The sequence below is a fragment of the Lithobates pipiens genome, unplaced genomic scaffold (genome assembly GCF_037356315.1).
Source record: "Lithobates pipiens isolate NorthernLeopardFrog02 unplaced genomic scaffold, aLitPip1_a1.2 Scaffold_30, whole genome shotgun sequence".
Classification (NCBI taxonomy): Eukaryota; Metazoa; Chordata; class Amphibia; order Anura; family Ranidae; genus Lithobates; species Lithobates pipiens.
In genome coordinates, this window is record NW_027507791.1 from 124992148 (window position 1) to 125018589 (window position 26442).

The following is a 26442-nucleotide window of genomic DNA, read 5'->3' on the forward strand; positions in this document are numbered from 1 at the left end:
ACAGGGTCTGGCTGTCATCTCGCAACCTCCGACATTGTGTTCCCTCACTGAAGTTTGCACCTCGGTTTATTGGGCCTTTCCGTATCCTTCGCAGGATTAACCCAGTAGCTTATGCGTTGGACCTTCCTCCTAGTATGCGCATCTCAAAATGTGTTTCATGTCTCCTTATTGAAACCGTTGGTCTGTAACCGATTTACCACCTCGGTGCCACGTCCTCAAACTATTCTGGTTGAGAACCATGAGGCGTATGAGGTACAATCCATTGCTGACTCCCGTAGGTTCCGTGGGCGCATACAGTACCTGGTGCATTGGAAGGGGTATGGTCCGGAGGAACGCTCCTGGGTTTCATCCTCTGACGTACATGCCCCTGTCCTCCTCCGCGAGTTCCATAGACTGTTTCCCCTCAAGCCCGGTGACCCTCTGAGGGAGAGGGATCATTGAGGAGGGGTACTGTCAGGGCTGGCTTAGCCCTTCCTCCTCTGGGCTGGTCGCTCAGCTGTCAGCTAATTGCCAGCTCTCTTCTCTTTCCACAGTTCCCAGCTGTTCCCGATGATGCTTGTCTGACCTGCCTATTTAAAGCCTTCCAGCTCACTGTTTCCTTTGCCTTTGCGTTGGTCACATCACAAGGAACCATCTCCTGCTGTTTGTTTCAAGACTGGCTTGCTGACATCCCTCCTGGCTTCTTATCCTGCTTGCAGTGGCTCTCCTTGGATCCCTGACTTCTGGCCTGGCTGATTACCCGATCTGGTTAATGAACTTTGGACTAGCTGACTACCCAATCTGGCTATGCTTGACTATGCTTTTTTCTATTTACCTTTTTATTTTTATTAATAAACAAGTGTGATTTGATTGTACTTCTATCTCAGTCCGTTTCATGGTTTCTGACAAGGGGTTCGAAGGGACTCCCTTTAAGTGCCTGAGGACCAAGGACAGATCACAGGTGGGGCAGGCCCAAACCTTCACCGGCCTGGACCTAGAGAGGGCCTTGAAGGGGAAGTTCTTAAATTGATCCTGCTGTAGTGAGACTTTAAGAAAAACACTCAAAGCGGTGGCCTGCACTTTTAGCGTGCTGATAGAAATGCCTAAATCTACTCCTCCCCAGAGAATTTTTTTTATTTTTTTTAAATACAGGTCTGCAAGAATCCCAGGCTGTTCCAGCCCCTGTTCTGCTAACCAGGAATTGAACCTTCTCGATACTTTGGTATAAATGGCCTTGGTTACTGGCTTGCGGCAGTTTAGAAGGGTCTTAATCACTCTGAGAACCCCTGAACAGCTGTTCCTTGGATATCACACTGTTAGCCAGAGGGTCTCTACTTGAGGGTGCTGGATAGGACCCCAAGTGACAAGATCCTCCCTCACCAGGAGAAACAATGGAGGATATATGGCAAGCTGTCTGAGGCAAAGGGGTCCACCTCCAGCCGTCCAAGACCGCACGATCTCCTCGATCACATCTGTGTTGAGACCATTCGTCCTGTCTTATCCATTGGTGGCTGAGAAAATCCGCCAGCGAACTCTGCGTTCCTTTTAAATGAATGGCAGTTAACGAAGCCAGGTTAAGTTCGGCCCAACAAAAAATCTCACCTGCTATAAACTGCTGGGCAGGGCTCCTGGTCCCCTCCTGCTTGTTTATATATGCAACAGCCGCCGCATTGTCTGTCCGCACCTGCAAGTGCTGCCCCCTTATCCGAGACTGGAAGGTCTCTACAGCCCTCTGAATCGCCAGGATCTTCCTCTGATTCAAGGTCCATCTGACTTCCACTGGAGACCAAGTACCCTGAGCCAATGCTTCCTCCAAGTGGGCGCCCCAGCTGAAGGAACTGGCATCTATCGCCATCACTAAGGCTGATGGTCTGGCCCGTAAAGTCCAATCTAGATTGCGATGGGCCCGCCACCACCACAGTGCTCTCTTGACCTTGATTGACAGGGGCATAGACTGGTCTAAAAACTCTGCTTGTCGCCATCACAGCAGCGTAGCATGAGACCTTGCAGTGAACGCTGGTGAAGTCATGCCCAGCGGACTGCTGGAAAACAGGACGTCATTAAACCTATCACCCTCATGGCCTCTCTGATCTGGGTTTCCTGACTGGTCTGAAGCCGTGCCACTGCCTATCCAAATCTTCTCGATCTTTTCCACAGGGAGAAAGACCTTTGTCTCTATTGAGGAGATTCTGTAGCCAAAATACCGGACTTCCTGTGTTGGGATTAGTTGGGACTGGTCCTGGTTGATAAACCAACCGAGAGACAGCAGAAAATCCTGTGCTTCCTGCAAGTCCTTCTCCAGTTGCTGAAACGATTGGGCGACAAACAGCAGACATTCCAAGTAGGGAATCACAGTAATGGCCTTGATTCTTAACAGGGTTAAAGCCTCTGCCAGGACCTTTGTAAAAATCATCAAAGAGGATGCTAGTCTGAATGGTAGTGCCTGGAACTGACAGTCTGAGAAACCTCTGAAAGTCTTGATGTATTGGGATATGCAGGTATGCATCCCTGAGATCGATCATTGCCATGTAGCAATCTGGAAACAGGAGATTTTTGAAAAAAGACTCCATCCTGAAGCGTTTGTACTTCACAAACCTGTTTAAAGGCCAGAGATTTAGAATTAACCTGAATTTTCCTGATGGTTTTCTGAACACAACACACATGGGAATATACCTTCTTGCAGCATTCCTTCTGAGGCACCTGCACGAGGACCCGCTGATCCACTAGCTCCCCTAACAGAAGACTCAGAGCTTTTTCCCAATCTCTGGGTAGACGAAAGGAGAATATAAAAATCTTATGTGGTTAAAGAGTTGTATGACCGCACAATTGTCATTCAAAGTACGACAGCACTGAAAGTTGAAAATTGGCCTGGGCGACAAGGGGGTGAAAGTGTTGAAGTGGTTAAAGCAGGTATTTGGTAGTGGAATTTATTGGTTCGTGACCCGCGTAGTATATGTATCTCCATAGTATTTCTTGTGTGTCCTGTAGGCACTGGAAACTGGTAGTCAGTATTTTGCAAGGAACTTACATCTCATCATATCAGTGCAGGATCAAGCACAATCTAAGCAGAAGTATTCCTAGGTTTCCCATGTGGCTCTGTGTCATAGGAATCACTTCAGAATGCAGGTCCAAGACTGATGTGGAGGTCTGAGCAGGTACTCTCCATTTGACAGGTTGTATATAATGCAGATTTCCCTAACAGCTAAAGGAATAAAAATGTATTGCAGTGACAAGGGCTAGTTAAAAGGAATCTGCAAGGATGAAATAATGGGTGCTGCCATTGTCTAATCATCCCTACACAGTATAAAGCCAGTGAAATCTAAATAACATCCACCGTCCTGCATGTTTGTTCCTGGTTAGTATCTCACTATGCAGTGTAGCCAAGATCATGATTTACTGTGCAATATTATTTTATTTCTCACCATCTTATTCATACTTTAAATAGTTGGTGTGACCACCTAGTGCTGTTTGTCCTTAGAAAAAAGCGGTTTGTACACAGGTTTGCCCAATTCTTTTACCAATGGAGACAAGACAAACTTAGATATCTAAATGTCACTATCAGTGACCACCAATGTGGGGGTGAATAGTACTGACACCAAGCCTGATATTATTACGGCCACTAACACTAATGTTGGGGGTTGTTAATGCATCCAATGATGGGGGTTATTATTACTGCCCTTGACACCAATGTACCCACGAAACCTGGAAGTTTAATCAGATAATGTTTACACTTGCTGTTATGAATCTAGAGGGGTTAAAGAGGCCTTTTTTACCCTATACCCAAATTCAGCCTGCTTCGTTGGTAAGGAGTTCAACCTGTGTAGGTGCGTGTGTAGAAAAATCAATTTCTCATATCCCCGTGTATTGTTTTCGCTAAGATGCAAGTCCAAGAGTCTTATACAATTATCCATACTTCCTGCCAATACCACACATTGTTGAAGAGAGTGCCACATCATTTCCGCCCTGACAGTAAAAAAAAAAAACCCTACACAGCTTAAGGTTAAACCGCTTCTCTTCCAGTCTCATCATGTGACCACGTGTTCTCTTACACGCCCTGGGACTGAAAAGTTTCATACTTATGCTGGGATCACCATTGAGATATTTGTACATCACAATCACATCCCCTTCTCAAGTGTCTCTTCTCCAGGGAGAGTAAATTTAGTGCTTGTAATCATTCCTCATAAGCGAGGTCCTCCAGTACCCATATTAATTTAGTCATTCTCTAGATTTCCCCAGCGCCAGCATATCCCTTCTGAGGATTGGTGACCAGAACTGGATGGAATACTCCAGATGTGGATGAACTAGAGTTTTATAAAGTGGCAGAATAATCATTTTATCCCTGGAGTAAATTCCCTTTTTAATGTGACCACACACGGCATCATGCCCACAACCTCTGACCACACACAGTATCACGCACACAACCGCTGACCATGTGTTTTGTCACAACTATATCTTCTGATTTTGAAGGTTGAATGTTTTACTTTACCTCTGCATTGCGCAAAACTTTCAGAAGGTTGGCAACTGTTTCACTGAATGTGCTTCCCAAAAGGCGACCCAGCTTCTGATACAAAGCTCCAAGACAGGCAACTGCAGCTCTAAATAATAAAATATAAATAAAAACTAAGGTTACTGAAATGAATTTCATGATCTAGTGTCAATGAAGATAAAATGATCAGGGCCGTCTTTAAGGCAGGGCAAAGGGGGCAGCTGCCCTGGGCCCTGTCATTGTTCTGGGGCCCATAGCAGCTGCCTCATACTTACCAATTATCCCAGTTTAAATTCCCTTGTCCCTTGAAGTTTTAGTCCTGTCCCCCGTCCCGATATCTCAGTGTGAAGTGTTGGTACTAATGCTGCCTAGATCTGCAATATTGTTGTGTACAGATGACTCACCTGCAGATCCTGTGTTTACATGTAAATAACCAGAATTCATATGTAAATAAACTGTGGCTGGCAGCATGGATATGTAAATAAATGCAGCATTCATATGTATAGCATGCTCCTCTGCAGTGAGGAGATGATGTGCTGTAACCTCTAGCAACTAATCAGTGAGCCATAATGTGTGCTGTAACCTCTAGCAACCAGCCAGTAAGCAGTAATGATATGCTTTAAGTGCTGGCAAACAATCACATTTTCTGCCTGATCTGATATAGTAAATTGATTTTAAGTTTAGCTGCTATTTATTATATGTCTGAGAGCAGTTGGGGAGTGAAACTGCATGGGGGGGCGGGGGGCCCAGGAAAATGTTTGCCCAGGGTCCAATCAATATTAAAGACGGCCCTGAAAATGATGACAGGTCCAACAGAAAGAATGCATTAGATATTACTGGAATTACTCTGGGGTAAAGAATGAAAGCAAGCTTCAAAAAAAAAAAAAAAAAAAAAAGAGAAGGAAGGAGGAGGAAGGAGCGAAAGCTAAAACTCTAGGACAATAAAAGTATACATACAGCTTGTTGGGAAGGCCGCTAGGAGAATCATCCTTGCTTCGAATCAGTTCATTACAACGATCAATTGTCTCATAGGCGGAAAACATATCTCCGGAACTATACACCACAGCAAAGTTATGTGCCAAAAGTCGACGAACTGGAGGTCCAGGTGAGCCCATCATTATCAAAGTCAACTGCTCAACCAACTGCTTCTGATTCTGCTTTACTTCGGCCTGAAAACAGAAACCAACACTTTGCTAATTCCACTACTGCTCAATGTAGCCAATTATTATTTCACAAGTGAAAGTTTCAAAAATCTGTGGAAACATCCATCGGGTACATTCTATTTTACCACTGCTCAAAGAACAGATCTCAGCATCTTTATAGAACAGTGAAAATCCCGCAATTGATATTAAAGAATCACTGCTCTTTAGCATTACAAAAATTATAGGTTACTTTTATATCAATATAAATCACAGAAAGGAGGAATTGAAAAAAAAAAAAAATTAAGGGAAACCCTAAGACCCCTTTCACACAGACGTTTTTCAGGCGCTTTTGGGCTAAAAATAGCACCTTTAAAGTGCCTGAAAAACGGCTCCCCTGCTGCCTCAGAGTGAAAGCCAGAGGGCTCTCACACTGAGGTGATGCGCTGGCAGGAGGTTAAAGAAAAAACTCCTGCAAGCGGCATCCTTAGAGCAGTGAAGGAATGGTGTATACACCGCTCCTGCCCATTAAACTGAATGGGCACCGCTGCCAAAGCGGCGCTTTGCAGGTAGTTTTAACCCTTTTTCAGCTGCTAGCGGGGGGTTAAAAGTGCCCGCTAGCGGACGAAAAACTCCCCGCAAAAACTACGGTAAAGCGCCACAAAAAAAAAAAAAAAAAAAAAGCATCGCTTTACGGCCGTCGGACTAGCATACAGACGAACGGATTTCTCGATGGGAACTGGTTCCAGCGGAAAAATTTTAAAACATGTTCTATTTCTAAAGTTCGTCAGATTTTTCGGCAGCAAAGGTCTGATGAAGCCCACACATGATCGAATTGTTCGGCGGATTCGCTCCGACGGACCTTTGCTGTCGAAATGTCCGGTCGTGTGTACACAACATTAGGAGTAGCAATTTAACGGATTACAACGCACACAACCCAGCTCGGGGGGGGGGGGGGGGGGGGAGCGCCTGCATGAGTCTTGCAGCACAAAGAACTGCCCTCACCATCAAAAAAAATAAAAATAAAAAAATATATATAATAATAAATAAATTATATATACAAATTAAACCAGTGAATAATTGTTTGGTTTTGTAGTTTGAGAGAGGTGTAAAAATACCATGCGAGATAGAAAAGTTTCAATGACCGCCATTTTATTCCCTAGGGCATCTGCTAAAAAAGAAATGAGATATATATATTTGGGGGTTCTGAGTAATTTTCTAGCAAAATAATGATGATTTTTACATGTAGGAGAGAAGTGCCAGAATAGGCCAGGTATGGAAGTGGTTGAAGGGGTCTTCGAGATTGCGATAAGCCTCCACCCACAGAGCCCCACAACTACTGGGCAAGGGTTGTGGGGATAAGGCCTTTGTACCCTTAACATGGGGATAAGGTGCTTGGGGGGCTACCCCAAAGCACCCTCCCCATGTTGAGGGCATGTGGCCTAGTACGGTTCAGGAGAGGGGGAGGCACTCTCTCACCCTCCCTCTTTTCCTGCAACCTGCCAGGTTGCGTGCTCGGATAAGGGTCTGGTATGGATTTGGGCCCCCGCCCACAATTTTTTTATTGAGCGGGGTTCCCCTTAAAATCCATACCAGACCCAAAGAGCCTGGTATGGATTTTGGGGGGGACCCCCACGTGTTTTTTTTCAATGACTTATCTGTATTGCCGAGACCCGACAATTCATTACAGCTGTGAGTCGTTTTAAATGGCTTTCGAATTTGCCGCTAAGACCCCAAATTGTTTGCTACTCGGCGAACGAACGTACGCAAGTTCAACTTGAACATCGGGCGCATCCCTACTTTTGAAAAGACTTGTGGTGAAGTTGTCTGCCCAAAAAAGAGAGGCAGGAGAACTGTAGACTTTCTTGCCTGACCCTGAACTGGAGATATTTGCGGAATTCTTCTGCTACAGGCACATGGAAAAAGTAATTCTTTAAGTCGATTGTGACTAGCCAATCGCCTGGCTGCACGACTTTCTGGATGGTAGAACGAGTTTCCATTTTGAATCTTTCCTGTTTTTTAAACTTCTTTAAGCAAGTTAGGTCCATCACAGGGCGCCATGAACCGTTACTCTTTAGCACTAAGAAGGGACCCCTTGGAACTCTTCACCTTTCAAGGCAGGCACCATGGCTCCCTGTGCCATCAGCGAATCCACATAGGACAGTAACACCTGCTTCTTTTCTTCTGACCATGGTAGCAGAGTAAAAATAAATCGGGGGGGGAAGAGTACTGGTGAAGGACCATGTGTGGCCTGTAGAGACCATCTTGCTGGACCAACAGTCCGAGATTGAGGCCACCCAGACATGCTGGAAGAGAAGCAGATGCGCCCCCACTCCAACCGCCTGGGCAGGCCCAATCTCAAATTGACTTAGATGGCTCACGTCTGCTGGATGCCTGGCTCTTATCGGGCTTTGGAAGGGTGTCTGACCTCTGTTCTAATTCCTTCTGGAATAACGGCCGGGCCTGTAAGAGCGTGCTTCTCTTGACCGCTCAGTACTGTGTCTTCTCCGCTTGGGCCTCTTCTGGCCGAGAAGCCAGACTTCCCACCCGTGGCCTGGGCTATGGTGCTATCCAGCCTGTTGCCAAAGAGGGCCCTTCAGAGGGGATCCTACACCAGGCTTACTTAGATGCTGGATCAGCGAGCCAAGGACGTAACCATAAAGCCAGCTTAGCCAAGACAGAGGATAGCATAGTCCGAGTCAACAAGCAGATCAGGTCGATAGAAGCTTCAATTCCTGGACTGCCGAGCCCCTGGTCAGTTCTTCAGGAATGCCCTTAGCACGGAGTCCATATTTTCTATCCAAGCTTTCATCGCCTTGGACATGGCCGCAAGGGCCAAAGCGGATTTACAAGCCATACCAGCTAGCCCATATATCCTCTTGAGGTCTTGATCTTTTCTCCTCTCAAGCCCGTCCTTAAAGGATATAGCGTCCTCTAAAGGAAGAGTGACATGTTTGGCTAATCACATCAATGCTCTGTCTCCCAGGGGAGCGTTTCCCAGATGCTTCACTTCCTCTGCCTTGAAAGGGTATAATCTTGAGGTTTTGCTTGACAAAGAAGTTTTCTTTTCTACTTTGCTCCATTCTTCATCAATAATATCCCTCGTCTCTGAAAGGAGAGGGAAATTAAAGCGCTCCTTCCCCAGATGCTTAAAGGATTTCCTTTGTTTAGCCAGGGGAGTGGAAGGGCATCTGACAACTCGGGAGATGCGTCATAAGACTGGGATAGGCCTGGCTCCTCCTGGACCTCGTCAGGCAGGGAGCCTGATAAACTGGCTAAGCGTGCGGGTTGTACCCCACTCCTTCAGGAAATGCTGCACCACACGCTTACATAGCGACTCCATATGTTGACTCCATATGTTGGCTTTCAGTCTCTTTCCCCCACTCCCCAATCACCTGGGCATAACATGAGTCGCACATAGACTTGCCCTCTGGGACTTGTGTCCCACACCCCCAGCAGGCTCTGCAATCAGAGTGGCTGTCATGACGGTGGGTGTGGTGTCTGGAGGAGAAATGGGAACATCTCCTCCGCTGATGGGTCCTAGACGGAGAGTTACGTCTGGACCTAGATAAGGAAGGTTGACATTGTGGCCTAGTAAGGTCCCCCCCGCTGTCTCGTACAGTGAACTGCCGATCCAACCTGGAAGGGCTAATAAAAGAAGGGTAGGAAAAAGCAGGACATTAGGGCATATGTCCATCCAAACGTGGACCTGGCACCCCCCTCCTCCTCACACCTCCACGTACCTAGAGCAAGAGGGCTGGACACACGGAGGCGGTGACCTGCCCATGGCACCCTGGAGGACAAATAGTTGACGATCCTACAGTACATAGTTAGTCAGGTTGAAAAAAAGACACAAGTCCATCCAGTTCAACCTTAAAAACAAATAAATAAAATAAAAAATAATCGTACAATCCAATACACTCAATTTTATGCCCACAATTGATCCAGAGGAAGGCGAAATAAACCCCAGCAGAGCATGCTCCAATTTGCTACAGCAGGGGAAAAAAAAATTCCTTCCTGACCCCCCAAGAGGCAATCGGATTTTCCCTGGATCAACTTTACCTATGTTAGTACTCAGTTATATTATGTACATTCAGGAAAGTATCCAGGCCTTTCTAAAAGCAATCTACTGAGCTGGCCAGAACTACCTCTGGCGGGTGTCTATTCCACATTTTCACAGCTCTAACTGTGAAGAAACCTTTCCGTACTTGAAGATGAAATCTCTTTTCCTCTAGATGTAAAGAGTGCCCCCGTGTCCTCTGGGTTGACCGTACAGAGAATAACTCAACACCAAGTTCACTATATGGACCCCTAATATATTTGAACATGTTGATCATATCCCCCCTTATTCTCCTCTTCTCAAGAGTGAATAAAATTTAGTTCCTCTAATCTCTCCTCATAGCTGAGCTCCTCCATGCCTCTTATCAGTTTGGTTGCCCTTCTCTGCACTTTCTCCAGTTCCCCGATATCCTTTTTGAGAACTGGTGTCCAAAACTGAACTGCATATTCCAGGTGAGGTCTTACTAATGATTTGTACAGGGGCAAAATTATATCTCTCTCTCTGGAGTCCATAACTCTCATAATACAAGAAAGGACTTTGCTCGCTTTGGAAACAGCAGCTTGGCATTGCATGCTGTTATTGAGCTTATTATCTACCAAAACCCCCAGATCCTTCTGCACTATGGATTCCCCCAGTTGTACTCCCCCTAGCATGTATGATGCATGCATATTCTTAGCCCCCAAGTGCATAACTTTACATTTATCAGCATTAAATCTCATCTGCCACATAGTCGCCCAATTAGACAGTGCATTGAGGTCGGCTTGTAAATTTGAGACATCCTGTAAGGACGCTATTCCACTGCATAGCTTGGTGTCATCTGCAAAGACAAAAATTTTACTTTTGATCCCAGACCCAATATCATTTGTAAAGATGTTAAAAAGTAAGGGTCCCAGCACTGAACCTTGGGGTACACCACTGATAACCTTAGCCCATTCAGAGTAAGAATCATTCATCACTACTCTCTGAATTCTGTCTTTTAGCCAATTTTCTATCCATTTACAAACTTATATTTCCAAACCTGTAGATTTTACCTTACACATGAGCCGTAAAGTAAAGAAAAGAAAAACAGGACCAGGAACAATACACAAGTAAAGTATGCAAAAACCGGGTCAAAGATTTTTCCCAATGTCCACCAGTCTCTCACCAATTGAAACCAAGAATCCAATTATATTAATGAGAGTCCATATTATGTTAAGATCCGTATGATTATAAATATAAAAGCTGCTGTTCAGTAGAACAAAATAAAGCATTTAAAACCAGGAGCTCCATATCCAGGGCTGCCATCAGTAAAGGACAGAAACCATGTTCCAAAGTCTGTGGAAAAAAAAAAGCAAATAGGAAGCCTCTGGGTGTAGAGATAACATACACTTTAATTATAAAAGCGTATTTAATACAGGCAACTCACATTTTGGATATGATGTATGAGCATTCAGTCACTTTAAAAGCTGAGCATGGATGTGGTCATCTTATAGTCCATCAAGCTGAGGCACTGTAGCCGCTAGTGGCCAGGAAGTGGCACACACGCCGGCCGTGGAGGGTCTCAGATGATGGCTGAATGACGAAACGCGTCAGGATGGAGCCACACGACGAGCTAGACAACGGCAGTGTTCCCAGATAGGCGGATGTGTCTCCCATTGGTTTCAGCCAGCCGTGACAAGCTGCAGTGAGCGGTAGAAGTCTGCATAGATCGGGCGCTGTGACATTAAATGATGATATGTGAACCGTTTTTGTTATCTTTTGTAAGTGCATACCCTTAGGGGAATTTTTAAGGATTAATAATAAACAAATCAGTGTTTTTACAGGATTAAGCTATGTCCATTTGTATTTATATGCTTGTATTGAGATACTGAGATGATATAAACCTATAGGTGAAGAAAACAACAGGGACTTATACCAAAGCTGAAGTACAGATACGCCAGTATAACTGGGGGATTCCGGTAAGAGTATTACCAAAGGGGGGGGGGGGGGAGGCGCATTCTGCTGCACGCGTGGAGGTGGTTCTTCTTGGTGGCTTTCTCACTGTATCCCTGGTTCTTCCAGAAAGAAAGGGATTTTTCTTCTTATATGTGGATTCTGTGTCAATATCGTGTTTTGTAGAGCGATATATGGACTACACATACAGTGCCTTGCGAAAGTATTCGGCCCCCTTGAACTTTTCAACCTTTTGCCACATTTCAGGCTTCAAACATAAAAATATAACATTTTAATTTTTTGTGAAGAATCACCAACAAGTGGGACACAATTGTGAAGTGGAATGAAATCTATTGGATATTGTAAACTTTTTTAGCAAAATAAAAAACTGAAAAGTGGTGCGTACAAAATTATTCGGCCCTTTTACTTTCAGTGCAGCAAACTCACTCCAGAAGTTCAGCGAGGATCTCTGAATGATCCAATGTTGTCCTAAATGACTGATGGTGATAAATAGAATCCACCTGTGTGTAATCAAGTCTCTGTATAAATGCACCTGCTCTGTGATAGTCTCGGGGTTCTGTTGAAAGCGCAGAGAGCATCATGAAGACCAAGGAACACACCAGGCAAGTCCGTAATACTGTTGTGGAGAAGTTTAAAGCCGGATTTGGATACAAAAAGATTTACCAAGCTTTAAACATCCCAAGGAGCACTGTGCAAGCGATCATTTTGAAATGGAAGGAGTATCAGACCACTAATCTACCAAGACCTGGCCGTCCCTCTAAACTTTCAGCTCAGACAAGGAGAAGACTGATCAGAGATGCAGCCAAGAGGCCCATGATCACTCTGGATGAACTGCAGAGAACTACAGCTGAGGTGGGAGAGTCTGCCCATAGGACAACAATCAGTCGTACACTGCACAAATCTGGCCTTTATGGAAGAGTGGCAAGAAGAAAGCCATTTCTCAAAGATATCCATAAAAAGTCTTGTCTAAAGTTTGCCACAAGCCACCTGGGAGACACACCAAACATGTGGAAGAAGGTGCTCTGGTCAGATGAAACCAAAATCAAACTTTTTGCCCACAATGCAAAACGATATGTTTGGCGTAAAAGCAACACAGCTCATCACCCTCAACACACCATCCCCGCTGTCAAACATGGTGGTGGCAGCATCATGGTTTGGGCCTGCTTTTCTTCAGCAGGGACAGGGAAGATGGTTAAAATTGAGGGGAAGATGAATGCAGCCAAATACAGGACCATTCTGGATGAAAACCTGAGTCTGCAAAAGACCTGAAACTGGGACGGAGATTTATCTTCCAACAAGGCAATGATCCCAAACATACAGCAAAATCTACAAAGGAATGGTTCACAAATAAACGTATCCAGGTGTTAGAATGGCCAAGTCAAAGTCCAGACCTGAATCCAATTGAGAATCTGTGGAAAGAGCTGAAAACTGCTGTTCAACCTCACTGAGCTCGAGCTGGTTTGCAAGGAAGAGTGGGTAAGAATTTCAGTCTCTCAATGTGCAAAACTGATAGAGACATACCCCAAGTGATTTGCAGCTGTAATCGCAGCAAAAGGTGGCTCTACAAAGTATTAACGCAAGGGGGCCGAATAATTTTGCACGCCCCACTTTATTTTTTTTATTAGTTAAAAAAAGTTTCAAAAATCCAATAGATTTTGTTTCACTTCACAATTGTGTCCCACTTGTTGGTGATTCTTCACAAAAAATAAAAAAATTTTATCTTTATGTTTGAAGCCTGAAATGTGGCAAAAGGTTGAAAAGTTCAAGGGGGCCGAATACTTTCGCAAGGCACTGTATTTGCTTATTTTTATGGACTTCATTTTATGGACTAGTTGGAACAATTAGATTTATTCCCCATATATTTATATAGTATATAGATTACACTGTTTGATTGTGTGTTGCACAGAAAACAATTATATATACAAACAATTGATCAGCACTGCTAAATCTGTGCGGTTAGAGATTTAAGTAAACTATTAAGTGTGCCATTATTCTTGCGAATGTGTCTGTAAGCAGCAGCTGCAATTGTTTTTAGGATTTTGAGTTTCACCTCTTTGGCGCTTGTATTTATAGGAAACAGGGCGATAGTTGTCTTATAAATTATTTGAGAAATATCGTCGTTATATCAACATTATAAGAGAAAAAGGGTGGGATCGTGCTGTCCTGGAAGACCACTGGAAAAGGAGTTACCGGTAAGTACTAACTCTGGTTTTCCCCAGTTGTCTTCCAGGACAGCCCTTGAGAGGATCCCCAAGAACTCACCAGATTAGGGAGGACCACAGCCTGGAGGACTTTCCTCCCAAAAGCCTGATCCTGACTGGACATTAGGTCCAGTCGATAATGTCTTGTAAAGGTGGAGAAGCTTGACCATGTGGCTGCTTTACATATTTGCTCCGGAGTGGCAATAGCCCTTTCTGCCCAGGATGCCACTAATGCCCTTGTGGAATGGGCACTAATACCCCCAGGAGGATCTTTGTTCATTGCACTTTAACCCTCTGTTATAGCTAGCCTAATCCATCTAGCTATGGTGGCCTTTGAAGCCCTCTGTCCCTTACGTTGACCGGAAAACAGAACGTCTAATAATTGAAATCTTTCCTCTTTCTCATTTGATGCATTCTGGCAGAAAGAAGGAAGAACAATGTCCTGTGACCTGTGGAAACTAGATGCCACTTTTGGTAAGAACCCAGGGTGTGTCTTTAGAACGACTCTGTCTTCTAAAATCTGTAGGAATGGCTCTCTAATAGAAAAGGCTTGTATCTCACTAACCCTACGGGCTAAAGTGATTGCCACAAGAAGTACTGTCTTGAATGTAATCAGTCTTAAAGAGGCCTCTGATATAGGTTCAAAAGGTGAACTTAAGAACGCTTTCAGTACAGCTAAATCCCAAGAAGGAGCTTTGTTGACTCTGACTGGTTTACGTCTAGAGATCGCTTTACAAAACCTAGAGATGAAAGGATCCTCCTGTAACCGTCTCTAGGTACACACTTAGAGCAGCTATCTGAACCTTAATAGTACTAGGAGTTAGTCCCTCTTGTAGAAACTAAAGGATATTAACTTTATCCGTGTTTTTTCCACACAGCTAGCCAGCCAACTATTAAATTTTCTCCAGACTTTTCTATAAATAGCTCTGGTGGTTGGCTTCCTACTCTGTAGTAATGTCTGAATTACTCGGTCAGGCCCTTACTCCTCAAAATTTCTTCCTCAGTAACCATGCTGAGAGGTTCAGCGTGGTTACTCGTGGATGAAAAGAGGTCCCTGTGACAGGAGATCCTGTCTGCAGGGAAGTCTCAGGGGAGGGTGGTCTATCAACTGCAGCAACATTGTAAAACAGGGATATGCAATTAGCGGACCTCCAGCTGTTGCTAAACTACAAGTCCCATCGTGCTCTGCCTCTGGGTGTAATGCTTGTGGCTGTCAGAGTCTTGCTATGCCTCATGGGACTTGTAGTTATGAAACAGCTGGAGGTCCACTAATTGCATATCCCTGTTGTAAACCATGGTCTTTTGGGCCAAAACGGTGCCACTAGAATTAAGCACGTTTCCTCTGAAAGAAAATTCGCTAGAACCCTTGGGATGAGGTGAAGTGGAGAAAATGCATACGCCAAGCTGAAAGTACATGGAGTCTGTAAGGCATCTGCTGCCAAAGGGAGATCCCCTGGGCATAGAGAGTAAAAATTGGGAACTTTTCCATTCTCCCTATTTGCAAAAACATCCACTACTGGCCTTCCCCAGTGAGCTGCTATGAGATTGAACACCTCTGGATGTAGCGACCATTCTTGATTCAAAACTCGTTGTCGGCTCAAGAAGTCTGCAGTGTTGTTCAGTTCCCCTTTCAAGTGTATTGCAGAAACGGACCTTAGATCGGATTCTGCCCACTGAAAAATGTGCCTGGCCAACAACATTAAACAAGGACTTCTGGTACCTCCCTGTTTGTTTATATAAGCTACAGCCCTCACATTGTCTGAGCGGACTTGTAGATGGTGACCCTGTATCGTGGTCTGAAAAGCTAGTATAGCTCTGAGGATCGCTGCTAGCTCCTTCCAATTGGAGAAATGTCTCTCTTCTGGAGTCCACCTGCCCTGGGCCCAGGTCGAGTTGAGATGGGCCCCCCAGCCCCAACTGCTCGCATCCGTGGTCAGTGTGGATGTGATAGGCAAGACCCAGAGAACCCCCTTGTTTAGGTTCCCTGCATCCTTCCACCACCAAAGGGAATGCTTTACTTTAAATCGGGGGATCGAGACCTCTTCTTCCAGATTCCTGCCTTTCAAGTGTTCTAACAAGAACCTCTGAATGTTCCTTTGATGGAACCTGGCCCATTGTACAGCCAGAATGGCTGCTGTCATGAGACCCAACACTGACATGACCTCTCTTACTGTACACTTGGGGCAGCTTTGGAGAAAAGAGATTTTGTGGCACGGATTCAAAATCTTTTCTTCCGGTAGTACTATTGTCTAATCTACAGACATGATCTTATAATCTAGGTACAGGATCTCCTGTGTAGGGATAGTTTAGGATTTTTACCGACTGACAATCCACCTTAGCTGACTCAGGCTGAGCTGTTTTAGTTCCAAGTCCTGAGAGAGCTTGTTTTCCGAGTGAGCTGTTAGTAGCAAGTAAAGATAAATGGTAAAGATTCTCGGGGAGGATAACAGTCCGAATGGAAGTGCTCTGCACTAAAAATGATATATCTTTGCATCTATCTGAATCGCCATCCGAAGAAATTTTTGGCATTCCTTCTTTATAGGAATATACAGATAGGCATCCTTTAAGTCCAGGAGATTCTTTATTGAATAAATGGACTCCATCCGAAACTTTTTGTAACGGATGGAGAGATTCAGAGGACGGAGGTTCATGATCAGTCTGAACTTCCCAGACGACTTTTTTACCACAAAAATATGAGAGAATGGGGACTGGTGTCAATACCTCTTGATCCACCATCTCCCCTATCAGTAATGGTAAGGTCCTGGCCTTTTCTGATCGACTCCGTTTTATTTCGAGAAATTTTGAGGGTGGGCGTCTGTGAAACCTCTTTTTATTATATTTAGGACAAACTTTTTTGAGGTTATCCTTTCCCACTGTGGAAGAAAGTTCGATAACCTTCCCCCCACAGGAAACCTGACGTCACTGGGGCTTGGAGGTTTGGTGCGGTTAAAAAGTATGCCCCCTTTTTGTCCCGTCCAGTGCTTTTTGGGTTTGAACTCATTTCTCTGTTTTTGAGGGTTCCTTTGAGGGACGAAAAAATTTCCTTTGAAAATTTTCCTTTTTTGTGGGAAAGGTTTTCTTTTTATCCGCCATCCTTTCTAAGGCAGCATCTAATTCAGGCTAGAAGACTAGGTCTCCTGTAAAAGGGACACTGCACAGGCGAGTTTTTGACGCCGTGTCTCCTCCCCAAGTTTTCAACCATACTGCTCTCCTAGCTGCCACCGAGAGTGCTGCAGACTTAGCCGTGAACTTAACGGAATCAGTGGAGGCATTAGAAATGAAACTCCTGGCTTTAAAAAGCATAAAAAAGGTTTTTAATAGTTCAGCCCTTGGGAGTGCCTGCTTTAAGATGTTCCTGCAGTTGTGATAACCAGAACTCCAGATTTCTAGCCACACAAGATGTAGCTAGAGCTAGTTTCAAACCTGCCGTAGAAGCATCCCAAGCCCTCTTTAGGACTAAGTCTGTCCTTCATTTCATTGGATCCTTTAAATAACCCATGTCCTCAAAGGCTAGGTCAGACTGTTTAGAGACTTTAGATAGAGGAGTTTAGGATTTTTATTCCAGACCGCCTCTGGGCTCTCAGCAAAAGGAAATCTTTTTAATGAATTGGGAAAGAAGACCTTATCTGGCTTGGACCATTCCTTAAGGACCAAGTCAGAAAACACTTTATGTATTGGAAAAAACTTTAGCCTTCTTTTTCCCCAGAGCCTCATACATTTGATCATGTCTGGTTAATTGAGTCTCTTTTTCATCAATTTCCAGCGTATCATAAATGGCCCTCAATAGCTCTTCCACTTCCTCAAGAGATAGCTTATATCTTGCGCCTTTGTTAGCTACAGCCTGATCCTCATCCTGGTCTGAATCTACATCAGAGGATTCAGGACTAACTAACGCGGGGCTATGCTCACTGACTATACGGGGCTCCCTGGAGCTGGGTGTTGTAAGGCATGGTGAGGATAAGATTGTAGTCACTCTACTGGGGGAAGCAGCTGTACCTACATCCGTAATTAAATCCCGGAGAGATTTAAAAGTTGATGCCATCTCCTCTTTAAAGGAGCCAAGGAATTCAGCCAAGGGGGGAGTCTGCCTCTGTCTTAACAATGCCTGCAATACACTGTTTGCATAAGGCTTTGCTAGAGCCTGAAGACAGTCTACTTCCACAATTAGGGCACTTTTTGCGGCCTGATTTGTCTTCCCTTGGGGCCTCCTTAGCCTGAAACAGAGAATAGGCATCCTTAGTATTTTATCCCTCCTAAAAAACACACGTGCTGCACCACCACCGCAAAATCTCCTGGACTGTTAGGTGACCACCACCATGGGGTACTACAGGTCCCAGCCTTACCACCACCACAAATACCCATTAAACACCAGAGTAATGGCTTGCCCAGCAGCCTACCTGGGTTTGACTGATGCCTGCCTCCACCGGAGTGTCCTGGGGATTAGCCTCCATGGTCCCCCTCGAGTTCTGGATCCCGCCGCTAGTCCGGTATAGCTGGACGCGATCACACAGGCACAGCGTGGGCTTACCTTTTCCTCCCTGTACCTCCAGAGACCCGGAACTGGAAGTCTCGGTACACAGCGATGACGCAGTTCCGCCGGAAATGACACAACGGCGTCTCCGACCCCCACCGCTGTTGGCACAGAAAGCAGAGCAGGGAAAAAAAAAAAAAAAAAAGAAAATGACACCGCTCTCGGGGGAAACCTGCGCCATCCTCCTGGTTCCTGGCAACATTTCCTCCGATGGAGGAAACACAAATGACTGGCCAGGGACCTGAAGGACCGCCTTTTGAACTGTGGCAATGTGTTTTCTGGGTCGATGGGAGGGACTCCATCTCTCAAGGGCTGTCCTGGAAGACAACTGGGGAAATAATTTAAAAAAATGTTCTTTATTTTTATTATTCATCTTCCACTTACATTTTCAGATGACCACATCCATGCTCAGCTTTTAAAGTGACTGAATGCTCATACGTCACATTCAAAATGTGAGTTGCCTGTATTAAATAGGTTTTTATAATTGAAGTGTATGTTATCTCTACACCCAGAGGTGCCTCTTCGTTTACTTTTTTTATGACCAGAAATAGCATGAGGGGGGACAATGACAAAAAACAGACATGTACACAAAAACCACTGTCATGGAATTTGGAAGCTTCAGACCTTGCCAGTCGATCCTTCACTCCTAGGCATACCCAGGCCATCCCCACTACTGCACACATAGGCCTGAAGCCACACACCCACCACCCAAGGCTGGGCCCTGGGCTATCCTGACACCACTGGAAACGTATGCCTGAAGCCAACCTCGATCGATTTTGGACATCCGTAAACTTAAGTGCATTGCTTGTAGGTCCAATGAGGAAAGCAAAAAAAGGAATGCAGTCTCTGGCTGTGAGCTCAAATTTATAGGAATGGAGTTTTATAGCATTGGAGAGGAGGCAGGTTGACTGCCATGGAGTCTGTCAGGAAAGGAAAATTACAGTAAGTATTGGATACAATTTTCAATTATTATTATTTCCCAGCACACATGACAGATGGAGGACCCTTGCAGGCACCCACCAGTTGTGTCCCCTCAGTGCAGTGTGGTCACCCCATCTGCAGTTGTGGCCCCTCAGTACAGTGTGGTGGTCAACCCAGCTGCAGTTGTGGCCCCTCAGTACACTATAGTGGTCACCCCAGTTGTAGTTGTGGCCCCTCGGTACAGTGTGGTCACCCCAGCTGCAGTTGTGGCTCCCCAGGACAGTGTGGTCACCCCAGCTGCAGTTGTGGCATCTCAGGACAGTGTGGTCACCCCAGCTGCAGTTGTGGCACCTCAGTACACTATGGTCACCCCAGCTGCAGTTGTGTCTCCTCAGGACAGTGTGGTGGTGACCCCAGCTGCAGTTGTGTCTCCTCAGTACACTATGGGCACCCCAGCTGCAGTTGTGGCCCCTCAGTTCACTATGGTCACCCCAGCTGCAGTTGTGTCTCCTCAGGACAGTGTGGTGGTGACCCCAGCTGCAGTTGTGTCTCCTCAGTACACTATGGGCACCCCAGCTGCAGTTGTGGCCCCTCAGTTCACTATGGTCACCCCAGCTGCAGTTGTGTCTCCTCAGGACAGTGTGGTGGTCACCCCAGCTGCAGTTGTGGCCCCTCAGTACACTATGGTCACCCCAGCTGAAGTTGTGTCCCCTCAGGACAGTGTGGTGGTCACCCCAGCTGCAGTTGTGGCCCCTCAGTACACTATGGTCACCCCAGCTGAAGTTGTGTCCCCTCAGGACAGTGTGGTGGTCACCCCAGCTGCAGTTGTGGCCCCTCAGTACACTATGGTCACCCCAGCTGCAGTTGTGTCCCCTCAGGACAGTATGGTGGTCACCCCAGCTGCAGTTGTGTCCCCTCAGGACAGTGTTTTGGTCACCCCAGCTGCAGTTGTGTCCCCTCAGGACAGTGTGGTGGTCACCCCAGCTGCAGTTGTGTCCCCTCAGGACAGTGTGGTGGTCACCCCAGCTGCAGTTGTGGCCCCTCAGTACACTATGGTCACCCCAGCTGCTGTTGTGTCCCCCTCAGTACACTATGGTCACCCCAGCTGTAGTTGTGTCCCCTCAGGACAGTGTGGTCACCCCAGCTGCAGTTTTTGCCCCTCACAAGCTGCAGTACCCCGCCCCCTCCTCATTACCCGAGCTGTGACGGGCAGCACCATCCTCAGATACTGGAGCCATTCTAATACACGCAGAGCCCGCTGTGGCTCCTCCAAGATAGACACATCCAGCAGCTGCAGCTGCTCCGAGCGCTCCATTCCTAGGTTAAAAAAAAAGCCGTGACAATCACATCTGGGCTCTGCGCACAGGTCTGCCAAGAACTCCAGCCCTTCTATCGGCAATCGTCTGCAAGACCTGTCAAGTCCACGGCTAGGTGCAAGGAGGTCTGGCTGCCGAGTGGAGCTCCAAGTTTTACAGGAAGCATGTGACCTAAAAGAAAAAAAAAAGTGGAGTGGAGGTCTCGTGCTTCCCCTCAAATATGAAGCTCCACTCCGCAGTCAGACTCTTCTGTTTCCTATTATATCTGGCTGCGGAGTGGAGCTCCACTCTCCACAGGGAACATGTGACCTCCACTGATTTTTATTTTTATTACCTTTAACCCTTTCACTGCCAGAGCCGGTTTTTGCATCTTCTGCACACATGTTTAACGACCGCCCATAGCAAATATACTGCAGCAGGGCGGCTGCGCTGCACTAGAGCACGTACCTGGTGCGTTATCCGTGGAATGGAGTAGAGAGCACGCCCCCACTCCCCCGGCTGTGCTGCGATTTGCTGCAGCATCAAGCGTCTGCCAGCCGCTCATTGGTCCAATCGGCTCTGGAGATTACCAAAGAGAGCCCTGTGTAGGTAAACAAACTTCTGACATCAGCAATGTGCTGCTTTTTTACTAAGCACATTGCTTAGTAAAGGCAGCACACAGTAACACATGTTATTCACGCATTTAACCCTTTGATCGCCTTTGATGTTAACCCCTTCTCAGCAAGTGTCATTAGTAAAGTGACTGCATATTTTTAGCACTGATCACAGTATTACTGTCACTGGTTCCCAAAAAAGTGTCAGTTAGTGTCTGATTGTTCGCCGCAATTTTGCAGTCCCGCTATAAGACGCTGATCACCACCATTACTAATAAGAAAATAATTAGATGCTATAACTTTTGCACAAACCAATCAATATACGCTAAAGGCCCATACACACAATCAGACTTTTTGACAACAAACATGCAAATTAGCAGTTTTGAGGCAACATCCGACCGTGTGTATGCTCCATCGGTCAAACTTTTTCGGTTTTCACCAGACTTTTGTTGGCTGTGCGAACTGACAAACTTTCCAGCAACAAAAGTCTGATGGAGCAAAGTCTGATCGTGTGTACAGAAAACCATAGGACTTTTGTACAAAGTACAAACACGCATGCTCAGAACCAATGCAAAAGATCAGACAACAATACAGAAGTTGACCAAAGGTGACGGTAAAGAGCAGAAAAAACATGTGATTTGGTGAAAGTTGGCTGAAAAAGTCCTGCCGTGTGTATGCAATACAAGTTCAGGGCCAACGCCCTTTGTACAAAAATCCAAAGGAAAATTTGCACAAAGTCCTATCGTGTGTATGAGGCTTTATTGGGATTTTTTCTACCAAAAACATGAACCAGAATACATATTGGCCTAAACTGTTGAAGAAATTCGATTTTTTCCTTTTTTATTGGATGTTTTATAGCAGAAAGTAAAAAATGCTGTTGTTATTTTTTCAAAATTTTAGTAGCGCAAAAAATAAAACTGCAGAGGTGACCAAATACAACCAAAAAAAACCTCTATTTGTGGGAAGAAGAAGGACATACCATATTTATCGGCGTATAACACACACTTTCTTCCCCTTAAAATTGTGGGTGCGTGTTATACGCTGATCCCCCACCATTTCTAAACTTCTCTGCCGCTCTTGGCGGCTTTCGGCCGCATAGAGCTACCGAGCGCCGCCGAGATACACAGGACATCCACTCTGTATCTCGGCAGCACTGACAAGGCTGCAAATGACTGACAAGGCTGCAATGAAAGGCTGCAAATGACTGACAAGGCTGCAATGCAAGGCTGCAAATGACACTGACAAGGCTGCATTAATGGGCATTTAAATGTAAGTTTTTTTCCTTAAACTTCCCTCCTAAAAGTTTTTTTCTTTTAACTTCCCTCCTAAACTTGGGGTGCGTGTTATACGGCGATAAATACGGTAAATGTAATTTGTGTACAGTGTAAACAAGATTGGGTAAACCCACAAGTGCTTTTTTACCACTACTATTCCTTTATTGGCTTTTGGAATTTACAAATGCAGCAATTTATAAATCAGATGAAAGGTTTAGCTCTGGCAAACACTTTTTGATAGCTAACAAGTGCATTTTGTATACAACTATGAGGATCAGACCAAAATGAGGGACAAATGAGGAGGAATGAAGGAAAGAGGGACATTGTTCCAAATCAGGGACAGTTCCTCAAAATCAGGGACAGGGGGCTATACATGAACATTTACTGTACAAAATAACGTCCATTGGCATGGACCATAGGGTGAGTACATGGATTGAAAACTGGCTACAAGGGTGAGTTCAGAGAGTGGTGATAAATGGGAAGTACTCAGAATGGTCAGGGGTGGGTAGTGGGGTCCTCTAGGGTATTTAATTTGTTCATAAACAACCTGGAGGATGGGGTAAACAGTTCAGTCTCTGTATTCGCAGACGATATTAAGCTAAGCAGGGCAATAACTTCTTCAGGATATGGAAACCTTACAAAAAGATCTGAACAAATTAATGGGGTGGGCAACTACATGGCAAATGAGGTTTAATGTAGAAAAATGTAAAATAATGCATGTGGGTGGCAAAAATATGAATGCAATCTATACACTAGGGGGAGAACATCTGCAATGCCAAGCTGCTGCCAACAAAGCAAACAGAATATTGGCATGCATTAAAAAGGGCATCAACTCCAGAGATAAAGCGATAATTCTCCCACTCTACCAGACTCTGGTCCGGCCACACCTAGAGTATGCTGTCCTATTCTGGGCACCAGTCCTCAGGGAGGCTGTACTGGAAATGGAGCAAGTACAGAGAAGGTCAAAAAAGTTAATAAAGGGTCTGGAGGATATTAGTTATGAGGAAAGGTTATGAGTACTGAACTTATTCTCTCTGGAGAAGAGACACTTGAGAGGGGATATGATTTCAATTAATAAATACCATACTGGTGACCCGACAATAGGGATAAAACTTTTTAGTGGAAGGGAGTTTAACAAGACACATGGCCACTCATTAAAATTAGAATAAAAGAGGTTTAACCTTAAACTATGTAGAGCGTTCTTTACTGTAAGAGCGGCAAGGATGTGGAATTCCCTTCCACAGGCGGCGGTCTCAGCGGGGAGCATCGATAGTTTAAAAAAACTATTAGGTAAGCACCTGAACAACTGCAACATACAGGGATATACAATGTAATACTGACATATAATCACACACATAGGTTGGACTTCATGGACTTGTGTGTGTTTTTTTAACCTCACCTACTATGTATCTATATAGGTCGCCGATTCTGACGGAACATCAGCAATCCATACTGTAGGCTGTAGAGCGCTGAGTTAATCAATGCGAGCTGAGGCTGTGGAGGGGAGGGGGAGTGACACCTCAGTGACCCATACAAGTGTGAATGGAGGCGTCTCTCCTGATTATCAGGCTGGTCTCCTAAGGCAGACCTCTCTAATATCTTACCATGGCAATACATTATACAATTTTCCTTTAGATTTACCTTCAGCTATGTTTAATGTAGTACAAGAACCTGCACGATTACATACAAGTTAAAAGTGTTTAGGTTTGACTTCATATTATATGGTTTTGGTAAATCTAAAGGAAAACTGTAAAAGAAAATTGTATAATTTATGGCCAGCCATACTCCATCACACACAGCTGCTTATCAGTGAATAGAGGAACTTCACTGCCCTCCTATATTTTGATCCTGCCCATCTATAATGTGTGTATATATAGAGGGAGAGATACAAATTATTGTATAAAAACAATAATTTATATAGTAAAATAAATATTTATTAATATCAGTTATATAAATAAAATATTTATATAAAAAATACAGCAATCAGCCATAAGAGTATGACCTCTGATACGTAAAGTGAGAAACATCAATTATCTCCTTTCAATGGCATCTAAAAGTAGGTGGAATATATTAGGCAGCAAGTAAACATGCTGTCCCTGAAGTTGATGTGTTTAAAGTAGAAAAAATGGACAGAAATGGGCATTAAACTGTTTCAGTAACAGTTTAATGAAAAGTAGAGTACAGGATCACAGGCTGGGTTCACATGTATATGAATTGAATGTGGGTTTCCCCACATTTAATTTGCATTCCAAATGGGTCCTGTGCGTCTTTGGGTCCGGTTCAGGTGCAAATTCAGGCAAAAATTTGGATCTGATTCACACCTGAACCGATGACAGGGACGCACTGGTCCGAATGCTGGGAACCACAGCCACACATATGTGAACCTGGCCTTACGCCTAAGTTCAGCCCAAAACACAAGTAGAAAGATCAGCACATAGGAGATAAAGTCAAGAGAGCTTGACTATGCCTTTCCTGCCTGATCTGCCGTACTACAGCTTCTATGAATGACACAGTTTGGGTGGATGATTGATTACTCTGTCCCTTCAATCGATAGATTGTGTTTCATTAATAGAAGCTGCAGGGTGGGTAAACTGTAGATTGGAGTTATGATTAGGCACTAAGAGCGGCACAGTGGTGTAGTGAGCAACACTTTCGCCTAGCAGTAAGAAGGGTCGCTGGTTTGAATCCCAACCACAACACTAGGAGTTTGCATGTTCTCCCTGTGCCTGCGTGGGTTTCCTCTGGGTACTCCAGTTTCCTCCCACACTCCAAAGGCATGCTGGTAGGTGAATTGGATCCTGTCTAAAATGTCCCTAGTATGTATGAATGCAAGTTAGGGACCTTAGATTGTAAGCTCCTTGAGGGTAGGGACTGATGTGAATGTACAATGTATATGTAAAGCGCTGCGTAAATTAATGGCGCTATATAAGTAACTGAAATAAATAAGAGGAGCGTGAAACACATTTCTCTCCACCACTGTTATTATCTTGGTGTTTTTACACTGCTTTGTTCATGAACTGTTAATAAAGTTGACTACAGTGAATGGAGTCCGACCATCTGCACTTATCTTCTTTCATTATATGCAAAGGTGCATGAACTGGGCTGGCATCTGCTCAGAATGTGTATTAGGTGTGCATGAAAGTGGACCGACCTTGAGCAGCACTCTGTTGTTTATATTTTTATGAATGGGGAGCTTGAAAGGGCAGGTATAGTCAAGCTCTCCTGATGAGTGCATCCGACAGCCACTTAGTTGTGTTAACCTATGTCGCATTGGAAGATTATGGTGGCGGGGGTGGGAGGGGTGCAAGGCCAAGTGAATTACTACTAAAAGAAGAGGAATCAACACAAGGGATACATTATACTAACTGTAGGCGATGCCCCTTTGTGCTGATTTCTCTATTGTGTTTTTGGCTGCATTTAGGCGTTTAGTGGTGAATGTGCATGGATTATTAAAAAAAATAAAAATAAATAAGGATTTATATCACTTAACCACTTCAGTACAGTGCAGTTACACCCCCTTCCTGACCAGACCAATTTTCAGCTTTCAACGCTCTCACAGTTTGAATAACAATTACTCGGTCATCCAACACTGTATCCATATGAAACTTGCGTCCTTTTTTCCACACAAATAGAGCTTTCTTTTAGTGGTATTTAATCACTAGTGTGTTTTTTATTTTTTGTGCTATAAATAAAATAAAACGTAAATTTTGTGAAAAAAATGCCTTTTTCTTTGTTTCTGTCATAATTTTTTGCTAATTAGTAATTTTTCTTCATAAATTTTGGCCAAAATTTATACTGCTACATATCTTTGTTAAAAATAACCCACATTAGTGTATATTATTTGGTCTTTGTGAAAGTTATAGAGTCTACAAACTATGGTGCCAATCACTGAAAATTGATCACTTCTGATCAGGCCTTCAGTACATCAGGTGTATCTCATTTCTTGAGACACTAACAAGTCAGGAAAGTACAAATACCCCCCAAATGACCCCTTTTTACAAAGTAGACAT

General features: G+C 44.6%; 1 protein-coding gene across 2 annotated transcripts in view; it reads right to left on the minus strand.

Moving 5' to 3' along the window:
• Positions 1-20710, minus strand: part of HEATR5A (HEAT repeat containing 5A) — a 277562-nt gene extending 256852 nt beyond the window's left edge. For both annotated transcript variants that reach the window (XM_077464810.1, XM_077464809.1), the window contains exons 1-3: positions 20445-20710; positions 5423-5634; positions 4466-4574 (exon numbers count right to left, since the gene is read on the minus strand). In XM_077464810.1, coding sequence (XP_077320936.1) covers positions 4466-4574; positions 5423-5634; positions 20445-20564 — 441 coding nt within the window. In that variant the 5' untranslated portion in view covers positions 20565-20710. The remainder of the gene's footprint in view (positions 1-4465; positions 4575-5422; positions 5635-20444) is intronic.
• Positions 20711-26442: the final 5732 nt, after the last annotated feature.